The sequence below is a fragment of the Hyaena hyaena genome, unplaced genomic scaffold (assembly GCF_003009895.1).
Source record: "Hyaena hyaena isolate Hyena2069 unplaced genomic scaffold, ASM300989v1 scaffold_656, whole genome shotgun sequence".
In the NCBI taxonomy this organism is placed as follows: domain Eukaryota; kingdom Metazoa; phylum Chordata; class Mammalia; order Carnivora; family Hyaenidae; genus Hyaena; species Hyaena hyaena.
Window position 1 is genome coordinate 338,016 of NW_024081286.1, and position 23,402 is coordinate 361,417.

The 23,402-nt window shown below is 37.8% G+C and overlaps 1 protein-coding gene across 1 annotated transcript in view; it reads left to right on the forward strand.

Annotated features, from left to right (window-relative positions):
- The window catches only part of MALRD1 (MAM and LDL receptor class A domain containing 1), an 800,662-nt gene that overhangs the window by 62,393 nt on the left and 714,867 nt on the right, over positions 1-23,402 (forward strand). The window contains 3 exon segments of the mRNA XM_039216734.1: positions 3,789-3,883; positions 3,972-4,133; positions 14,034-14,130. Coding sequence (XP_039072665.1) covers positions 3,789-3,883; positions 3,972-4,133; positions 14,034-14,130 — 354 coding nt within the window.

A 23,402-nucleotide genomic window follows, 5' to 3' on the forward strand; every position in this document is an offset into this window, starting at 1 on the left:
AAGAGCTCTAATTCTATGCTGCTCATTGCTGTGCCTGCCACACTGGGCTGCTACTTCTCGAAGTTGTTCTGGAGCTGCAAGTGGACAATGGGAATAGGCAAGTTAAAAATACATAAAACTCACTCTTTTTACTGCGATTCCACTATTTCCTCAATAAAAGCTCTCCAGTTTGCTAAGCCTTGCTATGACCTTTTTTTTTTGGCCAGGTTTTTTTTTTTCTATTGCTTTTATAGAGGAGTGACTTTTTAGAGGTCTTCTCATTGGCATTTTGGTTAACATCACCCTCATGTGTATAAGCAAGCTTTATGATCCACTAAAGTGACTCCTCTAGCTCTTTTTCACTGAGGCAGGCTTTAATTGTTATCGCTGTATTCAGTTATAAGTTGCCAGCCTTTTAAAGAGATTACTATTTGAGGACATCCTTTGGGAGATACAGTTTTAGCAAATATTATGTGGTTGTGTTGAGCTTGTTAGCTTTAATGAGCAGGTATGAGACAAACTTATGATTCAATGGAAAGAGAACTTAAGAAATAGAAATTACCAACTTGAAGAAGTTTATATAGAAGACTATCATTTCTTCTCTGTTATCTGAACTCAGCCACATTTCTGTCATAGAAGAACACACTTTTGCCTTTCTAAAAGTTTTGACATTTTAACCTTTGCTTTAGGCCTTGGACTTTGTCATGATGATCCATTCTTGCAGCATGATTTTTGTGGAAATGTTCTTGAGAACCGATATTATCTGACTGTCATAATACTCAATATTTTTAAGTTCCTTTGAGCCAGTTGGTTACTCTGTAACATGCCAATAGGATTTATGTTCCTTCTGCTCACACTCATTCCTATTAATCTCTTAGAACTTGGGAAATGGAAGAAATACAAGGTTGCCTGTCAATAACAGTTGAAGATAGTGACATTGAAAATTCTACCTTATCTTTCCTGAGGATCAAGGCTGGAGAAATTCACTGCCTAAGTTATTGGATTTAGCCCTGCAGACTTGATTTATGGTTTATGTTGCTTCCATGTTTTATATACTTCCTTTTTTTTTTTTTTTTGGTTATTAATCTTGGTTTATGTTGGGATTTTATTCCAACACTTACCCAGCAACTGAGAAAAAAATTTTTTTGAAAGCCCTTTAATATAAATATTTAACGTTATCAATAAAATGATGCTATTGTTATTTTGTCATTTGAATAATTAGCAATTTGCCATGAGATTCTTTGAAATATGTTTTAAAGATATGCTATGCGGTGGTTTTTATAGATGCAGGTATAAAATGGGAATTTATGAATGATATCAACAAACTGAAATGAATATGGTAGAGATTAATAGAAAATTTACAATGGTGACAATTATATTTGCATATATATGTGTGATGTGATTGCTCATAGAGCTATTGTAATGGATGAGGGTGTGTGTGCAGAAAACATTGGATACATTTTTGATTATCAGCTTCTTAAGTCTCTTCTCAGTGGTCAGAGCAGCAGTGGAAGGGGGTGTAAGATGAAAGAGTGGACATATGGGAAAAACTTATGCTGCCAAAAATGTGCTTCTTTCTTTTATTTCCATAGACATGATGAGTAAGGTCCTATGGAAAACATGAGGGAGTTTTCCATAAGATGGTATTTATCCCTGAGGAGCATCTTTGTCTATGAATTAAAGAAATTCTATATTCACACTGCAGGGGCGGAGCAAGGGGAAATTGAGTGTGCATTTCTAAAAATGCTTCCTATGGCCACTAAGTTGGAATTGAAGGTAGAAAATAGATTTTGGTATTGGGTACATTTTGAACACTCCCATGAAAAGAAAGTATATTACTCAATAAATGTCAAAAGGTCTCAAGCTGTTTCTGAATTTCAAACTTTTCTTTTTATGAAAACCTGAAGATGAATGTTTGGAGTTTTTGACCAAATACAGAATAATTTACAATGTGATAGCATGTACCAAATGATGTACTTTATATTTATAAAATGAGCTGCTTAAATGTTTAAATAATTTATTATTTTATTGTAAATGTAAATAAGAGTCAAATCTTATTTTTAAGCCTAAACTCTTTAAAATAAATATAATTAATTTATTTTCTTGATAAATGAAAAATTTCCGTATATCTCATCGATGGTTTTTGTAGGTGAATACTTATAAATAATAATTTAGCGCCTGTTGAATACTATTACCATTTGTATTGCTAGTAATATTATTTTCATAACACTTATATGTAAATAATAATAAAAAATAAATATAATCTCTCATATGACTCATTGATTATTTAGTTGCTTGGCATATGCTTTACCTTATGAAAATGAAGCAAGAGCAAACTTGTAATAATTGTCCACTTGTATCATTTTGACACCAGCGGTTCATCTAAATTATGTTTATATCATTATTCCAGGAAATACATCCTCAGAATGGTTTTCCATTATTGCAGGGACTTCACTTATGCCTCTGGCCATATCTGTAACAATCATTAATGTCATTACTTTCTACTTAATTAGGGTACAATTTTGGAGCAAGTGTAGAGAAGAAGAGGTTTCTTAATTTTACTATCGAGTCTCTCAGTGACATGATAATTAAATTTGATTTTCAATCCAGCTTTAAACTACCACGAGGGGCACCTGGGTGGCTCAGTTGGTTGAGTGTCCAACTTCGGCTCAGGTCATGATCTCACGGTTCTTGGGTTCGAGCCCCGTGTCCATCTCTGTGCTGACAGCTGGCTTGGAGCCTGGAGCCTGTTTTGGATTCTGTGTCTCCCTCTCTCTCTGACCCTCCCCTGCTCATGCTGTCTCTCTCTCTCTCTCAGAAATAATAAAAAAAAAATAAAGTCTAAAATAAATAAAATAAAATAAACTACGATGAAATATGGTGTGCTTGGGTGGCTCAATTGGTTAAGCATCCGACTTTGGCTCATGTCATGATCTCGTGGTTCATGGGTTTGAGCCCCGCGTCAGGTTCTGGGCTGGCAGCTCAGAGACTGGAGCCTGTTTCGAATTCCTTGTCTCCCTCTCTCTCTGCCCCTCCCCCACTCATGCTCTGTCTCTCTCTATCTCAAAAATAAATAAACTATAAAAAAATTTCCTTTTTAAAATAAATAAACTACCATGGAATAAACTCAGTAGCTAGGTTATCATAATCATAAATATCATTTTGTCATTCCTTTTGACAAATAGCAAAATGCCAAGTAGAGTAATAGAACACAGTGGTTCCCTGATTACACACTGTAACCTTGTCAGGCACTATAGGACATTTATGAAAGCCCAGGAAATGTTCTACATTTATTTTATAGCCTTCTAAACACTAACAGTCCACTGGGATAGTCTGTACCGTACTATGTGGGAGAGCATCAGGGTTCTGCATTGTTCGCGGTGGTCCTGGGGAAAGCTGCGACTCTTGGATCCAGTTCTTTCTAGAGAAAATCACAGCAAACGATGAACCCCTTTGGATTTGTCATTGAATGGCCCACTTTGGTGGGCAATCCCAGTATAATGTTTTCCCTGGATACCATCTTTGCAAGGCTATAACTTTCTATGTTATAGGAGATAAACTGGGTTGTGGACTGCAGCCAAGAATAGTGTTATAGGGAGTATAATCACAATGAGCTATTTCTCTGGGTCATATAATGAAGTAAAACTATCAGACCATTTGCAAAAGCAGATGATATGGTTAAATGTTTCATTCTTTAAACAGAAATATATTGACCTAATGTGGATATGGGCCTGATTTTTGCCTGGTGTACTACATAAGTTTACTAAGGATTGCTCTGATTATAACATGCTGACTATTGTTGTTAACAGCCCACTTCCTCTCCTTGGTCGCCAAAGTGGATTCTACTCCCTCAAACTTAAGAAGCAGAGTATTTCTTCCAACAAATACCCGACATGCCTGTCAGGTACTTGAAAACACACAGCGTTTTAAATACTTTTCACATTTGGGCACTTCTGGTTTATAATCGTTTGGACGTTCCTTATTTTTCACAGATTACATTTTACTACTTCTCCAGTCAAGCAAGTGGCAAATTAAGAGCCGGCCTTCAAACTACATGCGGTGGTCCCATGCGGCCTTTATGGCAGAACACAGCTGGGCTTCAGAATCAGTGGGAGAGAAATGTAATAAGGATCCAGAGCAAGCAGAAATTTCAGGTGCGTGCTTTCTAGTTCCTAACTTTATCATGGAAGGAAGAATGATAAAATACAGATGTTTAACAATAGGTGAATTAAAGTAGAATGACCCCTGTCCCAGCTGGTCAAGGACTGAGGGATTTGCCAGGACTTTTGAAGCACCAGAGCCAGTCTTAGGAAATTGTGATGGTCAGTCACCCTAAAAGGCACTTTTTAAAATATTTATTTTATTTTTTTTTTTTTAATGTTTTTTATTTATCTCCAGGAGAGAGAGAGACAGCGTGAGCAGGGGAGGGTCAGAGGGAGGGAGTCACAGACTGAAACAGGCTCCAGGCTCTGAGCTGGCAGTCAGCACAGAGCCCGACGCGGGGCTCGAACCCACGAACCAGAAGATCATGACCTGAGCTGAAGCTGGATGCTTAACCGATAAGCCACCCAGGTGCCCCCCGTAAAAGACACTTTTAAAGGAAGGTTTTAAATAAGTGTATAAAAACTAGAGTTGATACTTATTAACATATATTAATATATCAGTAAAGTATAACTTTCTAATGATATTTCTCTTACTATTCCAACCTTCTCTCTCTTTTCATTTCTTATTCTTAAGAATTACTTATCTTCCAGATATCACTCATGCTTTTGAAAGAACAGGGTTATATTGGGTAATGAGGAAGTGGACTATTTGATTTAAATACTAATTCCGAATGCTGTTGAAGTAGAATAATTGTCATATTCATTTCATGGTTAGACTCAAATTATTCAATACAGCCTTTATTTTCCAAAATAATTTTGAGAATGAAAGCCCAGGCAATCCCATAAAAGACAAACTTATTTATGCAGCCTAATAAAACTTATGTATGGTGGAAATTATAATCTAATGATTATTACCAGAGTTCTTGGTAAAGCATTGCATATTTTTACATTTGGGAGAGCCAAGAAAAATTTCCCATTAAAAACAGGATCAAAGCATTTTATTCTGAATGAATTTGCTTTTTAAACCTGGTTTGCAGGCCAATTTAGCCAACTCGGCTCAAGCAAGTTTCCTTTATCATCTATTATTTGAATAGCATAATAATCAATTTTATAGTTTTGATACAGAGTAGAAAATCATCTGATAGGTGATGGATTTAGCACTTGCTTAAGTATAGGGATCGAATTGGATTGAATTTTAACTTCAGTTATTTTGAGTGGCTAAGAGGAAGGACGGGACAATGAGTAGGAGTTCTGTTACAAAGTTGTATTGTGAGATGTGAGAATGGTACATTTTCTTAATTGATCTGCCATAAATTCACTGTAGTTTGAAATTTCAGGCTTTTATAAACTAAATGGGGATCCAAAGAGGATCCAAGAAAATTACTTAGTAGGTGATTAAATGACACGTAGATGATAAGACTTCAGAGGAACTGTACGGTCAGAAACACAGGTCTGTCATTTGAACTTTGCACTCTATTGAAGTCAAATAGATTTGTGTGTGTTGGGTGGGGGCAGGGTATCTTAAGCCCTCAGGCATTTAAGTCTTCAGGTGAATGACTGATCCTTTTACTTAACAAAGACTCACTTGGGGCACTATGGATGCACCAGGTGGGATTCAGGGAATGTTCCTAGCACAGGTAAAGAAAAGATCTTTTTTTCTCCCAGCTTTATTGAGATATAATTGACATATGTGTAATCTTAAGGTATATAATGTGATGATTTGATAAACCTGTAGTGTGGAATGATTACCACAGTAAAGTTAGTTAACATTTCCATCAACAGTTTTTCATGGAGTAAAAACATTTAAGATCTATTCCCTTAACAACTTTCAAGTATATATATAATACAGTATTATTAGCTATATTGCACCATGCTGCTTATAAGAACTAACTCATTTTATAGTCGTAAGTTTGTAACCTTTGACCAACATTTCCCCATTTCCCACACCATGCAGATCCTGGCAACTAAAAATGACTCGGTTTGGGGGTGCTTGGGTGGCTCAGTCAGTTAAGCATCTGACTCTTGATTTCAGTTCAGGTCATGATCTCAGGGTCATGGGATCAAGCCCCATGTTGGGCTCTACACTGGGCATGGAGCCTGCTTAAGAGTCTCTTTTTCTCCCTCTGCTTCTCTCTCTCTCTCAAAAAAAATTCTGTTTCTATGAATTTGGCTTTTATAGATTCCATATATAAGTGAATGATAGAGTATTTGTCTTTCTCTGGCTTATTTCCCTTAGCATAATACCCTCGAAGTCTAGCCATATTGTCGTAAATGATATGATTTCCTTCTTTTCTTGGCTGACTTATTCCTTTGTGTGTATACACTACATTTTCTTTATCCATTCATCTGTCGATGGATACTCGGGTTGTTTCCATGTCTTGGTTACTGTGAATACTGTTTGAGTAAATATGAGAGTGCAGACATCCCTTTGCAATAGTGATTTCATTTCCGTTGATTACATATACCTAGAAGTGGGACAGGTGGATCATATGGTAGTTCTATTTTTAATTTTTTGAAGAACTTCCATACTGTTTTTTATAAGGGCTGCACCAGTTTACATTCCCACCAACAGCGAACTAGGGTCCCCTTTTCTTCATACCTTTGTAAACACATTATTTCTTGTCGTTTTGGTAACAACCATCCTAAGAGGTATGAAGTATGTGGTTTTGATTTTCATTTCCCTGATGATCAGTGATGTTGAGTATCTTTTCATGTACCCGTTGGGACATTTCTATGTCTTCTTTGGAACGATATCTATCTTTGGAATGATGTTCTCTAATCATTTTATATATGTGTATATGTGTGTGTGCGTGGGGTGTCTTTTCTTTCTTTTCTTTTTTTTTTTCTTGCTTCAAGTTGTATGAGTTTCTTATGTATTTTGGGTATTAACCCCTTATCTGATAAATGGTTTGCAGGGAGAAGATTTTTGGTAGGCATGTGGAAGGCAGACTAGATGTTCCTGGCTTTGAGGGTGTGTGTACAGAATGAGAACTTTGAGTACCAATAATGCATCTAATTTTTTGTGGAGGTTCAGGTGTCATTAACCACTTGAGAAGTTTCTAGTTTATTTCTGAACACTTCTCTTTCTACTCCCCTCTGGCTTTCTGTCTTCTCTCAATAACAACAACAACAACAACAACAACAACAAAAGCAACCAACCAGAGCCAAGAGTGCTTTTGAGGGATCTGAGTCACACTGACTGGATGCTAAAGGATGGACTTGCTGAAGTCCCTTCTGCCTCTATGCCCGCAAACCCCTGAATGACAGAAATGGAATTTTATCTGCATGTGAACCTTGTCAGCATTTACACATCTTTCCCATTTTCGAAACAGAGTGGATGGTGAACGAGTCTTAGCTTACCATTGTCTGTGCCTTTGTATCTTTGTCTCTGACTGAAGGTCAGGGTCTTTACTAGTAAGTAGCTCAACAGAGATCTGGATGTTGGGTAGAGCTGGAACCTGCTGTGTCTTGAGCGTTAAACCTTTTAAAACAACTTCCTTGTTGTTCTCAGTGTTCCATTCCCAAATGGCGCACTGCAGGGGTGGGTGATTAAATATGTGTAGCAGCTAGATATAAAACTTAAAACTCCCCTGTATATCACCTCCAGGGCCATTCAGCTGTAGCTGAGGCAGCGTGGTTATTCACTTGAGTGCTTTAAAATGTAGCAGTGATTGCAGCAAAAGCAGATGCATGTGCAGTATATTAACTTGTTTGCCAAAATACTTTATTGCCGATAGGAAAACCTTGCCTCTACCTTAGAGGCTTTGTAAAACTTAGGAAGCCATATGACTCTCTGGGGATCCTTGGGCTGCAGCAGTCTTTAAGACTGCAGGTATGTTTTAGTTCTCTCCCATCAGCAAGGATGCACAGGTTTGTATGCTTTTGTTTAGCTGAGGCACAGAGATGCGCTGTGTGAGTGGTATTGCCCGACACCCGCCCCTAGCTTGGTCCTGGAAAGCTCTAGCGAGCGGCTAGTTGGAGGGCATTTTGTAATCAGCATCTCCAGACAGTGTCTGCTGCCTCATCAGTTTACAAGCCTCTGAGAATTATTCTGTTTTCTGCAATTTCCCCTCCGTGCTGCCTTCTGGCATTTTTAAAGCCAATCATGCTTCCTTTAGAAATATCCATATAAGAGATTTTAGTTTCAGTTGGAGCCTCACTTTGTAAGGGTTTATGGAAAACAAAAACAAAAACAAAAACAACACTTCTGGGGGCACCTGGGTGGCTCAGTTGGTTAAGTGTCTGATTTCGGCTCAGGTCATGATCTCCTAGTTCGTGCCTTCTTGCCCCTCATGGGGCTCTGTGCTGACAGCTTAGACTCTGGAGTCTGCTTCGGATTCTGTGTCTCTCTTCTGTCCCTCCTCTGCTCATACTCTGTCTCTCTTTCAAGATAAATAAACATTAAAAAAAAAAAACCCTCCTTTGCAAAAGCCTCTGGATATAGCTGTCATGTGGGGGCTTTATCACCTTTATCTGTAAAGTACTGGGTCCATTCCTTAATAAAATCGAAGCACGTTCATTATTGAGGGAATACTGCTACATAAACAAAGAATGGTATTTATGCATTTAGTCGACAAAGATAGCTGCATTGAAGAAAGTTTCAGAAGGTGTTTAAGGAATATTAATATCCAGTATTTCCTGATTACTTACTATGTGTAAGGCACTACGTTTAGTCCTTTGTATATATTGTTTTATTGACACTTCATGGCAGTCCTCTGAATCCGAATTATAATATACCCCACTGTTAACATGAGGATTACGAGCTTTAGAGAGTGCAATAACCTATTAAACCCCATCCAGATTGGATCCCAGTATAGTTTGATTTCATATCTCAATCATTTACTCACTGAACCATGATAATTTTTTTTTATCATATTAAAACATTATAAGGATTTATAAAAGACAGAAAAAAATCTGATTTCTAGATTTGGTCAAATACATTGCTTGTGACTCATTAAGCATTCTTTTGTCTGCTGTGTTGGATAAAACATTATTAAACATTATTCTACCAATTGACTGCTATTGCATTACTAAAATTATAGACTTAAGCAGTTAATTTTGCTATGGCCCTAAAATATTTGCAGAAGCAAAGACTAAACCAGGCTCAACATATAGCAGAAATGTAGTCTCAGATGCAAGTGACACCTTTTCTCATGCTCCTTTTCTTTGTTCCTGAAGAGAGCTTATGTATTCGTTTTATGGGTAGTAAGGAATGAATACTGTATTACTAAGTGTATCCCTGACCATGGCTTTCAAGTTGAATGTTTGGATTCTTAAAGTAAATGAGAAATTACTGCTTGGATTTTAAAAAATACTGCAGCATTTTTCATATGCAATTATCTGCTTGTCAGTTCTCTGATATTCCATTTAGATATGCCAACAAGTACTTAGCAGTGTCCTCATCAGAAACCGTACATTTTATTAACAGACAAAAGAGAAAGTATTCATAAAAATAAATAGAAATCATTAACTTAAAAAAATTCTACTCTCAAACTTAAATAAGAATCTGAGGTATTTTACCTTGTAATTCAAGAATATTGGGGCACTTGGGTGGCTTAGTTGGTTAAGCATCCAACTATGGCTCAGGTCATGATCTCATGGTTTGTGAGTTCAAGCCCTGCATTGGATGAGCTTGAGCCTCGCTCTCAGCTCCACGGTCTCTTCCTCTCTTTCTGCACCTCATGGGATTCTCAATCTCTCTCTCTCTCTCTCTCTCTCTGCCCCTCCCTTGCTCACTTGTGCACATACTCTCTCTCTCTCTCTCCAAAAAAAAAAAAAAAAAAAAGGACATTTACTATGTGAACACATGATGGTAAAAAATTACTGTCATCTTTTTGTGTTTCGCATGTTCAAAAAATTACATTGAATGTACACTACTAATTAAGAAACGTCTAATACAATAAATATAAGAGTTTCTGTTCATGTAGTTACTAGTGGTGTCCAAGTGAGTTTGTATCTATTATTTGGGTCTGTCAAATTTCATCAGAGATTTAAATCAAGTGGCTTGTGTGCTGACCTCCTGCCTTCCTCAGAGCCCATCTTTGCTTAAAATGTTTGAGGTGAAAGCAGTTTGTCTCTTATTTACCCTTGGATCAGCGCAGCTCATACTTGACTTTGTGATGTTGCCCAACTTCTAACTTTATTGTCTGTGTTATGTTATCTGCTTGTTTGCTACTCTTTGCTTGATTTCCCCTAACACAGTTAAAATGAGGTAGATGTTTGGGAACACTTACTTACCAAAGTTTTGAGGGAAAACAAGGAATGCTAGGTGTCACTTTTCTTAGAAATACAACTATCATACACAAACATGGCTTCTGACCACAGATCTCGCTTTAAAAAAAAAATGATCTTGCGGTTCCACTTTCCTGAGCTAGTTCAACACATCCTTTTCAGGATCCCAACCAAAAATCTCTGGAACATCTTTCTGTTTAAATAGATTTACCTAGAGTATCAAGTTATGCCTGATAGGTCTTATGTTTTATAGCTACGCAGACCCAGTGGTGAAGTTCCCTACATTTAGAGAAATAGTGTTCTCCCTAAGACAAAACATTTCCTCTTGCTGCAACAGTGGGCTCAAATGGCAGCCAGTTTTCACTCTAACTTTCCTTAAGTTAGACTGAGTTAACATATGATTTAATTGAATCAAACAAATATACATATTCCAAACTGAGGGAGGGAATTGAAGGTGAGAAGGTAACTTAAAAACCTTTCCATTAGATCAGGTGTGAAGATACAGGAGTAGAAGTAGGGACAGAAAGAAGAGAGGGCTTAACAGGTCTTGATGGACTGGAGATGTAGCTGGAAGAGAAAGTGATTCTGTAAGTCGCTTTGGAATTTTGAACATTGGAAAGTGGCAGTCTTCCGGTGCCTTTGTCAGAGAAGAGGAGTCAGGGGACAGGGGAAAACATTCCAGTTTGAGGGGAAAACATTATGATTTGGAAGTGACTTAGTGTCGTCTGGTGAAAATGTCCAGCAGGCTTTGGAGATATGGACAGAGAGTTCAGGAGGGAGGTTGACATTTATAACATAAATTTGTGTTTTATGCGCCTGGGTGACTGTTGAAACCCTGAAGATCAATGGGCTTGTGGGAAGAGTGTGGAGAAAGAAGAAAGAAGCTGGTGGTTAGTTAACTTTTATGTTTGCTTCTCTCTTTAAATATGGCTACCACAGGTGTGTTTCTAGTTTGGCAAGAACAAGGGAATGTATTTAATGGGAAAAGGCTTTTAAGAGGGATAAAATGTTAATCCGTAGAGAATAGAGTTTTTTAATCTATAAACACACTATTCATGTAATAGATTAAATACTTTAATAACTCTGTGTTACAATAATAGCTAACATTTAATGTGAACTATATACCAAGGGCTGATATACATGTAATAACCCATTTATCCTTGAGTAAATCTTGTCATCTAGGTAATAACTTATTATTTTTTATCAGTAACTTTATACAAAGAAGAAAAGTGAGGTACAGAGAAGTTAAATGACTTCTCCAAAGTCCTATTACTATTAAGTGGTATAGTTGGGATCCGAACCCAATTAGTCTGGTTCCAAATACATACTTTAATCACCGTGCTCTACTACCCTCACATAAAGCCATTCCTATATAACAGTCTTTCCCCCACCCCCCAAACAGCTTTTTATTAAACAGCAGAACAGAATTGCAACATGATTTTAAATGTTTGTAAATTAGGTCACAAAAGGATGCAAAATGTTTGCAGTATAACTCTTAGATTCACAAAACTACCTAGTCATCCATCGAAACCTTACACCAATACCAACATAAGATTATTCCATGATGATGAGTAGCCCAGGGACACCTGGGTGGCTCAGTCAGTGAGGCATCTGACTCTTGGTTTCGGGTCAGGTCATGATCTCACAGTTCATGGGTTTGAGCCCCACATCGGCCTCTGTGCTGAAAGCTACAGAGCCTGCTTAGGATTCTCCCTCTCCCTCTCTCTCTGCTCCTACCCTTACACCCACATCTCTCTCAAAACAAATAAATAAAGATTAAAAACAAAGAGTAGCCCCAGTATAATGACCAAAACCATATTAGCATCAGCAATAATGTTCAAGCATTAAGTAGGAAAAGAGACCTACTAATTTTCTTACCAAATGGATTCTACAAACTAAATCTTTAGAAACTGCCAAAGAATGACAAAAACTGCCAACCGAGGAGTTGGGTTTACAGACAATTCTGGAAGTAGTGTACTGAGAAAGTATCAATTAGTATGCATGCAAAACTCTCCCATTTTACTCATGACTCTGATACTAAGGTATTCTAAAGGGATTTTGAAACATTGATCTGCCTGGGTGCTACAAATAAACCTTGAGATTGAACTCTTGTAACTATTATCTTCTAGATCTGGTATAAGGTTAGTCACACTTAATCCCCTTGCATATGTGTACTCCCCCCAAATCTAGTCTCTAGCAGAGGGTACACACATCTGAAATGAAAACATGTGGAGCTGGTTCCTACTGTTTGCTGAGTACTTTTCTCATCCTATTTCTTCTATTTTTGGTCAAAATTTTCTATTTCAAATGCATAACCAGCGTTCAACTTGTCAGATGCCAAGTGGGTGATTTTGCCTACACAACAATCTTTGATAGGCCTTTTCCAACATAGTCCTGCTTTACAAGTAGTCATGTTGTTATTCTGTTTTATGTGAAGAAAATTTGACTTTCTAGGGCTATGTGTTGATACATTACTCAATACGTTGTGGATATTTCACGTCACATTTTTATTTTTATTTTATTTTATTTGTTTAAATGTTTATTTTTGAGAGAGAGAGAGCACATGGGAGGGGCAGAGAGAGAGAGAGGGAAATACAGAATCTGAAGCAGGCTCCAGGCTCTCAGCTGCTAGCACAGAGCCTGATGTGAGGCTCAAACTCACAAACCGTGAGTTTATGACCTGAGCCGAAGTCAGAGGCTTAATTGAATGGGCCACCCAGGCGTCCCCACATCATATTTTTAATAGTCTAGTACATCTGGTTTGAAAAGAAATATATCAGTACATCTTGTTATATAGGAAAGGAAAGAGAATGAAACACAGCAAAATGATCTGCTAGGGTCTACTATATTCAGACTAATGGATGAGCTAAAAAGAAGTGCTGAGATTTTGAAATAATAAGATGTTTATGTATAAACAAGGCTGAACAATGCCCACAAGTTTAATGCATCCATGAGTTAAACCTTGGACGTCATTGGTATTCATTAGTGAGGTTGGGATAAAACTTTCCCACCCTACACACCAATTTTCAATTGATTTAAGTAAGTAGGAAATTGGAGAGTTGTTTCTTTCTAAGTTCTCAGGTATATTATACCAGAATATTTCTTTTCTTAAATTTTTTAATGTTTTATTTATTTCTGAGAGAGAGAGAGAGAGAAATACCAGAATATTTCTTCTTGGTACATATATGGGCTGGCTTCACATCCCAATATCACATTCACTCATTTTAATAATAAGTCACTGAACAAACATCTCTAGTCACTGTCCCAAGTTTTGTTTAGATAATGGCAGAAAACACACAGGAGGATATAGCACAAGGACATCCAGCACAAGGAGCAAAGAACCAGAATTGGAAATGGGGCACAGTTTGCAAAATGTAAAGAACCAGAGATCAAGAGGCAGCTGGGCCGAAGAGCTGGTAGATACTAAATAGTATGGAACACAGATGAACCAAACAGATGATTAGACAACAAAAACCAGATGAATACTGCTTCATTTCACAACAGGTTACATAACCTGTGCTAGACATTTGAGATCGAGAGATGACTATATTTCCTTGCCCTTGAGAGTGTATGCTTAGGTCTCTTTCCACTTGGAATTGGGATGGTCCCTAAACTGCTTCTAGGAAGCAATATATTTTTTTATTGGTAGGCTCTGTGCTATAAGACTGTGAGACAGTGATGTCCCTTGCTTTGTGCTTTTGTCTTGTTTTTCTTGTGCAGGTTGTTTTTCAAGGTCAAATAATTTCAACTCCTGAACAAGATGAAGTCATAGCTCTTGATGATATATCTTTCAGTTCAGGCTGCTTGCCTGCAAATGGTAAGAACTTTCTCATTTTGATCCTTGTTATGTATATAAACTCAGTGCAATTTAAACATTGTGTAAACATTGTGTAATGACTTTCATCTGCTCTTTCTTTCCTTTTTTTTTTTTTTTTGGCCTGATGTTTTAAAGTGGGCTATTTTACATTGCATAATAATGTCTAGGTTTATGCTAGAAGTGAAAATGGGCTATTTTCCCACTGACTCTGATGCCATAGAGAGCTAAAGGGATAATTTAGTCTCAGATCTGAAACTTTGTAGCATTGTTTACACTGGCTAGTTAAATCTCACCAAGAGAACTTCCTGCCTTCTAGGAGCCTATGTGAAAACTGGCCACCATAGGCTTGAAACTGTCTTTTTGGGGAATTGATTTGACTTTTCCACCAAAAGACAAATGAAGAGAGATATTGTCTATTTTCTATAGTCTATTTTCTATTGAGGCTGAAACAACTCCATCAATAAGCCATGTATAGCAGGTCTGAAAAATGATCCATATTGGCCACTTGATTGTATTAAGTGAATAATATTCAATTTACCATGCACATTGTTCTCAATAGAAGAGTTTAATGTTAAAATTATCAACTGGTCAGGATAAGATTAATTTAGTCTAATAATCAAGTAAGAATCATATATATATGATTGCAGATACTTGATAGATTTTCTTCTTTTTTAAATGTTATTATACTGTAGTATGGTATAGCATAATAAAGATAGCTTTTTTTGTAGAGAGGATTTTAAGTTCTAATTTGGTACAAAGATATGGTAGTTCTGGTAAATTATATTTCAAGAGCAGAAGAGTTGAGTCGATCTACCTAAAGGAGACCAAGGAACCTTGATAAAGGATATCTGTATTATGCTTGGATTTTCTTATCATACCACTTCTGCTGGTATGATAAGAGTGTTTATAGGAATGTGTCTCTTGCTACTTGGACCATGGTAGAGTTTTATAGGACCTGATGACAGCTCTTTCCACATTGGAACACATAAAGATTTCTTTTATCTTTAAATTATCAGTTCTTGGTCTATATTAGGTAAGAAATCACTATATGATAAGTTGAAATACAGATACATTGAAATGCAGAACTTGAAGGGAGCAGACTGTAACTTCCACCTGTTCCTAGAAGTAAATAATTGAAGTATGAATCTTAATGTCTTTTCACCAACAGAAGATAACGTTTATTGGATTTATCAGAGGGGCAGCAACGTATCTCTATAGCATACACTGTTGACTGCAAGCAACACAGACTCAGCTATTGACTGCTCTACCATCCAGTCCCCCTAATGCTCTCTCTTCTGTTACCCTGCATGGTGTTCCTGGGTCCAGAGCACGGCCAGCTCACGCTTGATTTTTGATGAGGCAGCTAGTCCCTAACCGTGATCATTTCAGCAGTATCTTTATATATCCCATTTTTATAGTTTCTGCAGAAACTGAGGTCTGGAAAACTAAATGATCCCCAACTAGTCCTCTTTATTGCTCAGTCTAGCTTAATCACCCCAAAAGAAAATAAGGAATGAGATCAGCCCTTGGCCTGACTTTCCTCATTGTAAGGAAGATTAGGAACTGGCTGCTGCTATTGAAGCTTTGTTTGCACTACAAATGTACACCGGAGCAGGCTGGGGTTGTGCCTGGGCCTTGACATCGCCTGTTATAGGAATCTGCTATCATTTCAGATATGACCTTTCTCTCCATCTCTGGACCTGGGAACCAAAGCCATTTCCTTAATTACCTGTGATCCATATACTAGGACAAAGGCCAATGTAGATGGGCCATGATAAATATTCAGAAGACAAATGCCAGATTTTTAGTAAGCACTTAAAAGAGCCCTATGCAATCACTCTGATGCTCACTCTCAGGCGTGAGGACATCAGCAAGTTGGGCATCCAATGAAAGGTTGTGTCCAAATAGAAAAATATTGGTGTCTGCAATTTCTAAGACAATAGTTCCAGATAATATTATAACCATATTGTTTTTGAGGTGGTGCGGAAATAAAATTTACTGAAGATGAGGCATGAATTTTAAAGCTACATTATTGGCCAGGCTTTTCACATGGATATTCAATTTATACAACATCACTAGGTTTGGGGCTAGAGAAGATTTTGAAATCCCAAACCGAAGTCATCATGAATATGGATGCATGGACCTAGATCTAGGGAAGGAAGTTGTATGTTATGAGCTAAGATATTTCTACATGTGGAAGAACAAATGAATAGACATTGGGGATTTAGAAGAGTGGCAACTTTAATTGTAGGCCTTATGTTTTATGGGGCATTGGGAAAGGGTACCATCCCTTCGGAGAATTTAGTCTGTTTTTAGAAAAAGCCAGTATAGTGATCTCGCGGCTTGTGGGTTCAAGCCCCACGTCAGGCTCTGTGCTGATAGCTCAGAGCCTGGAACCTGCTTCTGATTCTGTGTCTTCCTCTCTCTCTCTGCCCCTCCCCGACTTACAGTATGTCTCTCTCTCTCAAAAAAAAAAAAAAAAAAAAAGACATTGAAATAATTAAAAGAAAGAGTAAAAGCTAGTATTCATTCAGGTAAGATCCCACAGTATGTTCTTTTTTAAAAAAAATTTTTATGTTTATTTATTTTTGAGAGTAAGACAGAGTGTGAGCAGAGGAGGGGCAGAGAGAAGGAGACACAGACTATGAAATAGGCTCCAGGCTCTGAGTTGTCAACGCAGAGTCTAACATGGGGCTAGAACCTACAGACCGCGAGATCATGACCTGAGAGGAAGTCGGACACATAACCGACTGAGCCACCCAGGTTGCCCCCGAAGTATGTTCTTTGAAGGTGAGGGTGCAAGGAGTTTTATTTTTTATTCTTCAAATAGAATGAGGGTTGGCGGCACATTTAAACTTTTGGGAGGAAAACACAGCAGCATGAAGACTAATAATGGAGAAAAAGAATAAAGTGTCATGGAATAGGATTAGCACTTGGATGGAGTTGCATTTTGTAAATGGTAGGAATGTGAGCTATGATAAAATTATGTAACATTAAATTTGCAAATGATGCTCTCCAGTCAAGTTCAGATGCTATCATGATAGGCTAACCCTAGTCCATCCCCATAATCGCAAAGAGGAGTGATTGATTCTGGGCTTTACTCCAGACCTGCTAGATGGGAATCACTGAGGATAAGGCCTACTTTAAATCAGGTGCTCAGGACACTTTTTGCAGACAGTTTAAGGACCAAAGTAGCATTTGTCTACCACGCAGCCTGGTCTCTGGATTGCTGCACTTGTGGTGACTGCCCTGAGACAGAGTTCTGGCTGCCTAGAATCTGTCATTTCAGGGTCACGTGGGCCCAATGGTGATGATCAGGGTGCATCTGAGACATGCTGGCACAAGTCCACTCAACGTCTTCCCCACATCGCAGTCAGAAATCTTACCCCAGTGGGGAGTGGAGTTAGGAATGCACGTGGATGCAAGAAAAGAGACAAAGTTTCTTAGGTGGCTTAGAAAAAGAAGAGATGGACAGTTACGGCATAGATTTTTCAACTTGAATACTATTAAAGTCAAGGACTAAGGGATTTCCTTGGTATTTGCTTCATGCTTGCTACCTTATGTTCTTATGGTGACTGTTGAGACTCTATACATCTCCCATCCAAGGTAACAGGGAGGCAGAAATGGGAAAGAGCAATGTTTTTGGCCATGCCATTGGCTAGATGATTGTCATGTGGGTAACCTTAGTTGATAGGGAGACTAATAAAATTGAGTATTTGGATTCAGCCTCTGTAATAGAGGCAGACAAGGAGAACAGGTTTAGGAGCTGAGTGAGCAAACATATTTTCTAAAGAAACTCAACATCAGCATACTTAGAAGTGCATTCCAGTTTTCTTTCAAAATCTCTTCCCTTGCCTAAATTTCCCTCTTAAGATTAAGTAGCCTAGGGGTCATTCTTCTTAAATCATTCTCCCCTTTTCTTCCCCCTGTATTAATTTGGTCAAAAAAGAACATTGAGGGCACATCCTTATATTTTTCATTTTCTTTTTTTTTTTTTTTTTTAATTTTTTTAATACTTTATTTATTTCTAGGAGAGAGAGAGAGAGACAGTGTGAGCAGGGGAGGGTCAGAGAGAGAGGGAGTCACAGACTCCAAAACAGGCTCCAGGCTCTGAGCTGGCAGTCAGCACAGAGCCCGACGCGGGGCTCGAACCCACTCACCGCGAGATCATGACCTAAGTGAAAGTCGGACGCTTAACCGACTAAGCCACCCAGGCGCCCCCTTATATTTTTCAAATTGTCTGCTCTTATTTATCATTTTCGTGTATCCAACCATGATTTCATTTAAGTGCATATTTTTTTTTCTGCTGGATTTTAAAAACTTCTGGTTTTGATCTACTCTACTATCCAGTATCATCTACTGTTCACCAGATTATACTTTCTAACATTCAATATGACAAATCTCTACTTTGTTAAAATCTGTCAGTAACTCTTATTGCCTCCTGGATAGAATTCAAATTTCTAATGAATTCTCACAAATTCACATTTTCAAGCTCGCCATGACCCTGCACTTGCACACCAGTCCAACTTCCTCCTTTATAGTCCTCTGAGAACCCAACTATTTGGGAATTCAAATGCATTATTCTTCTTTCCTCTGAGCTATATGTGCTCCATTTCACAGAACACAGATTTAAATAGAATATCATGGGACTAATTTTTTTTAGCAATACTTATATGTATGCTAAGAATATATGTGATTTTTCAGTTTCTGTTCTAACATCAGAAATGAAGGTATCTCCTCAAGCTATTTAATGTGATTTTATCTGGGACATAATCTGGACCAAGAATTTCCTGTATTTTAGTGAAAACACAGATGTTTTTGTCATTTTACATCAGAAATATAGTACTTAGGAAGCAGTAATAGTTGGAAATGAGTGCTCTAATGTAGCTATCTTTTGATAGATCATTTTGGCTTATAAAAATGTTTCTGTTAAAGATAGTAAGGTATACTGACAAGACTCCTTTATTTTTTATGTCTTCAAACTATTGTGCTTTCAAGGTTTTGTTCTGAGTTTTTTAAAATGAGGGAGCAATTCAATGAACCATGCCTTTTATTTTCCGGATTCTGGTGCTTTGACATATGTGGGCCTTGCTGACCCTGGAGAGATTGTCTCTTCCAAGGTTAGCCAATTCCTAGAGCTACAAAAACCAGCTCGCCCTACAGTGTACTTTTCAAATACCTAGCAATCCATTCAGAGCCTACATTCCCAACCACCTCTTTGGGCTCTCATACTCTGGGCACATTGCACCTGCCATAATCACCCCAGGGTTACTGTGTTAGTATCGTACGGTTGCCATAACAAAGTACCTCCAACTAGGTGGTTTAAGCAACAGAAATATATTTTCTCATGACTCTGGAGGTCCAAAATCAGGATGTCAACAAGTTTGATTTCTTTTGAGTCTTACCTCCTTATCTTGTGGATGGCAATCTTCTCCCTGTTTTCACATGGTCTTCCTTGTGTGTGTATCTGTCTCTTAAACTCACCTTATAAGGACCCCAGCCATATTTAATTAAGGCCCACCCACTTGACCTCATTTTCTGTTAGTTACCCCTTTACAGACCCTGTCTCCAAGTATGGTCACATAATGAGGTAGTAGAGTTTGGACTTCAACATATGAATTGGTGGGTCATGGGAGATGATTCATCCTGTAATATAAAGATACCAGACAATAAAGGACAGTCCCTTGGCCATCGAGCACCCTAAAATTATTCCCACCGGCCAACTCTAAGCCTACATTCCCTACCTCACTGGTTCTTTACCGCAGAAACCACCATAAAGGCTCTGGCCCATATTTTCCCTCTCTCCCTATGCCTTCTGACCAAACCTAGTGCTTTCCCATGACTTCCCCCAACCCCCAACTCATTGCATGCTGCATGGGCATGTCAGCAAAACAAACTATCTTTTCTTTTTTTTTTTTTTTTAATTTTTTTTTTTTTTTTTTTTTTTTTTTTTTTTTTTTTTTTCTAGGAGAGAGAGAGAGAGACAGTGTGAGCAGGGGAGGGTCAGAGAGAGAGGGAGTCACAGAATGAAACAGGCTCCAGGCTCTGAGCAGGCAGTCAGCACAGAGCCCGACGCGGGGCTCGAACCCACGAACCGCGAGATCATGACCTAAGTGAAAGTCGGACACTTAACTGACTAAGCCACCCAGGCGCCCCAACAAACTATCTTTTCAATGGCAGTTATCTTCTGATGCATTGGGGTTTACATTCCTAAATAATAATAAAAGCTATATTTTGAAGTTTGCATGTTAGAATCAGTGGGAGGGGGAATTAATAACTGCTCACATGTAAGAATCACTTACTGCTTTAGTAATGAACTAAATTATAGCAGTGCTGAGGGTTTCAATGTAGCATAGAAGCATTCCATTAATGGCAGGTCAGATAGTTTGTTTTTTCAACTCTGCCTTAACATTCGCTTCCTGCTTGTGCAGAGCCTCAAGGTCACCCACACATGAGAGAATAGAGTCTTCAAGGGTCTTTCTTGGATATGTGCATAAACTTGCACTTTCTCTATATATCCTGGGGTGGGACAGAGCTTTTCAAAGCCCCCTTTGGACATCTCATCCCATGGCTTTTTGCTTTAAGTTTTTTGGTCAGCTCCTTGTTTGTCAGAGACAGTTTGCAACAGCTGTCTCCAGGTAGAGATGGTATCAACTAATTGCCTCTGGGAAAAGGCTCTTTTTGCCGAGTGAGCTCAGAATCAGGTCAAATAAAGCCAAAATAAAGCTGCCGGGCTGCTGGTTTTCATGGCCATCACAATTCCAAGGATTTCTCAACAAACCAGAAACATTGAAATAAAAACCATGCCCACACACATCATAATCAAACTTCTGAGAATCAACAGTAAAGAAAAATATGTAAGAGTGAACAAAGGTAAATAACACATGCCATTCAGGGACATATTAATGCTGTTATTATTGTCTTTATTGATACTGTTTGTTTGCTCAGTGAATGTTATGAGCCGAATTGTGTCCATCTTCCAAAATTCATATATTGAAATCCTAACTCCCAGTACCTTAGAATGCAAATGTATTTGTAGATGGGGCCTTTAAAGAGGTAAATTAAGTTAAAGTGGGGTCATATGGGTGGGCCCTAATCCAAAATGACCAGTGTCCTTTTAAGAAGGAGAGAGTCAAACAAACACACAGAAGGAAGGCCACATGAAAGCACAGGGAGAAGATGGCCATCTGCAAGGCCAAGGGAGTGGCCCTCAGAAGCATCCAACCTTGCTGACACCTTGATATTGGACTTCTAGCTTCCAAAATTGAGAAATTCATAGAAGTAAACATAGGTAGTAAAGTCTTTGACACTGGCCTTTGCAGTGTTTTTCTAGATATGTCTTCTCAGGCAAGGGAAGCAAAAACAAAAATAAATTACTTGGGCTACACAAAAATAAAAAGCTTTTACTCACTGAAGGAGACCATAAACTAAATAAAAAAGGCAACCTAATGAGTAGAAGAAGATATTTGCAGATAGTATATTCAATAAAGGGTTAATAGTAAAATATGTAAAGAACTTATACAACTCAAGACTAAAAAAAGACAATAAACCAATTAATAAATGGCCAGAGGACCTGAATAGACATTTTTCTAAAGAAGACATACAGATGGCCAACTGACATGAAAAATGTTCAAGATCACTAATCATCCAGGAAATGTAAATCAAAAATTGTAGTGAAATATCATTTACACCTGTCAGAATGGCTAAAATCCAAAATGACAAGAAATAACAAGTATTGATGAAAACATGGAGAAAAAGGAACTCTCATATGCTGCTGGTGGAAACATAAATTGGTGCAGTCATTGTGGAAAACAGTATGGGGATTCCTCAAAATATTAAAAATAGAAGTACCATATAATCCAGTAATTCCACTACTGGGTATTTACCCAAAGTAAACAAAAACAGTAATTAGAAAAGCTCTATGCACCTCTATGTTTATGGCAGCATTATTTACAAAGCCAAGATATGGAGGCAACCTGTGTCCATCAATAAATTGATAAAGATTATATATATATGAATATTATGCAGCTATGACAAAAGATGGTATAACAAAGGATAAGATCTTGCTATTTGTGACAACATGGATGGACTAGGAGGTATTATGCTAATTGAAATAAATCAGACAGAGAAAGATAAATACCATATAATTTCACTTATATGTGGAATCTAAGCAAAATAAACAAACGAACAAGCAGAAAACATAAAGTGTCCATAAATACAGAGAACAAACTGATGGGTGTTTGAGGGATGGAAGGATGGGTAAAATGGGTGAAGAGGAGTGGCAGATACAGGCTTCCATTATAGAATGAATAAATCATGAAGTTAAAAAGTACATAGGGAATACAGTCCATTGTATTTTTGTAGAGTTGTATGGTGATAGATGGCAGCTACACTTGTGAGCATTAATACAGAGAAATGTTGAATTTCTCAAAACTACACTCAAAACTAATGTAACATCATGTGTCAACTACACTTTAAAAAAAATTAACAGTTTTTTCATTTTTGAGGGAGAGAGAGGGTACAAGTTGGGTGGGGGCAGAGAGAGAGGGAGCCACAGAATCCAAAGCAGACTCCAGGCTCTGAGTCAGCAGAGAGGCTGACGTGGGGCTCAAACCCATGAGCCGTGAGATCATGACCTGAGCTGAAATCAGTTGCTTAACCGATGAAGCCACCCAGGTGTCCCTCAACTACACTTTTTAAAAAAGAATAAATGAACAATTAAAAAAAACTAAAGGGATTAAAAGAGATAAACAATGTAATTAAAAGGAGGGTGGAAGGCAGCTATGCTCACCACTATACCACCAACACCCACTGCTAGTTAAAAGGAGGGTGGAATGGCTATATTAATGTCCAACAAAATGTGCTTCAGAGCATGGAAAATTAATAGGCATAAAGAGGAATAGTATATAATGATAAAAGTGTAAATTCAATAAGACAGAACACCTAAGTATGTATATACCTAAAAACAGTACTCCAAAATACATGAAGCAAAACTGTTAGAACTAAAAGAAGAAATAGACAAACCTACAATTATACAAGGAGACTTGCATACACATCTCTCAGTAATCAACAGAAAAAGTATACAAAAAAATCAGCAAGAATTTGCAAAATCTGTGGGGAAGAAACCCCAGCATTTCTGTGGATCCACGAAAGGCCCCATATAGCCAAGGCAATTCTGAGAAAGAAGAGCAAAGCAGTATACTTCCTGATTTTAAATTATACTACAAAAGTATACTAATTAAAACAGTTTTGTACTGGCATAAAAAATAACA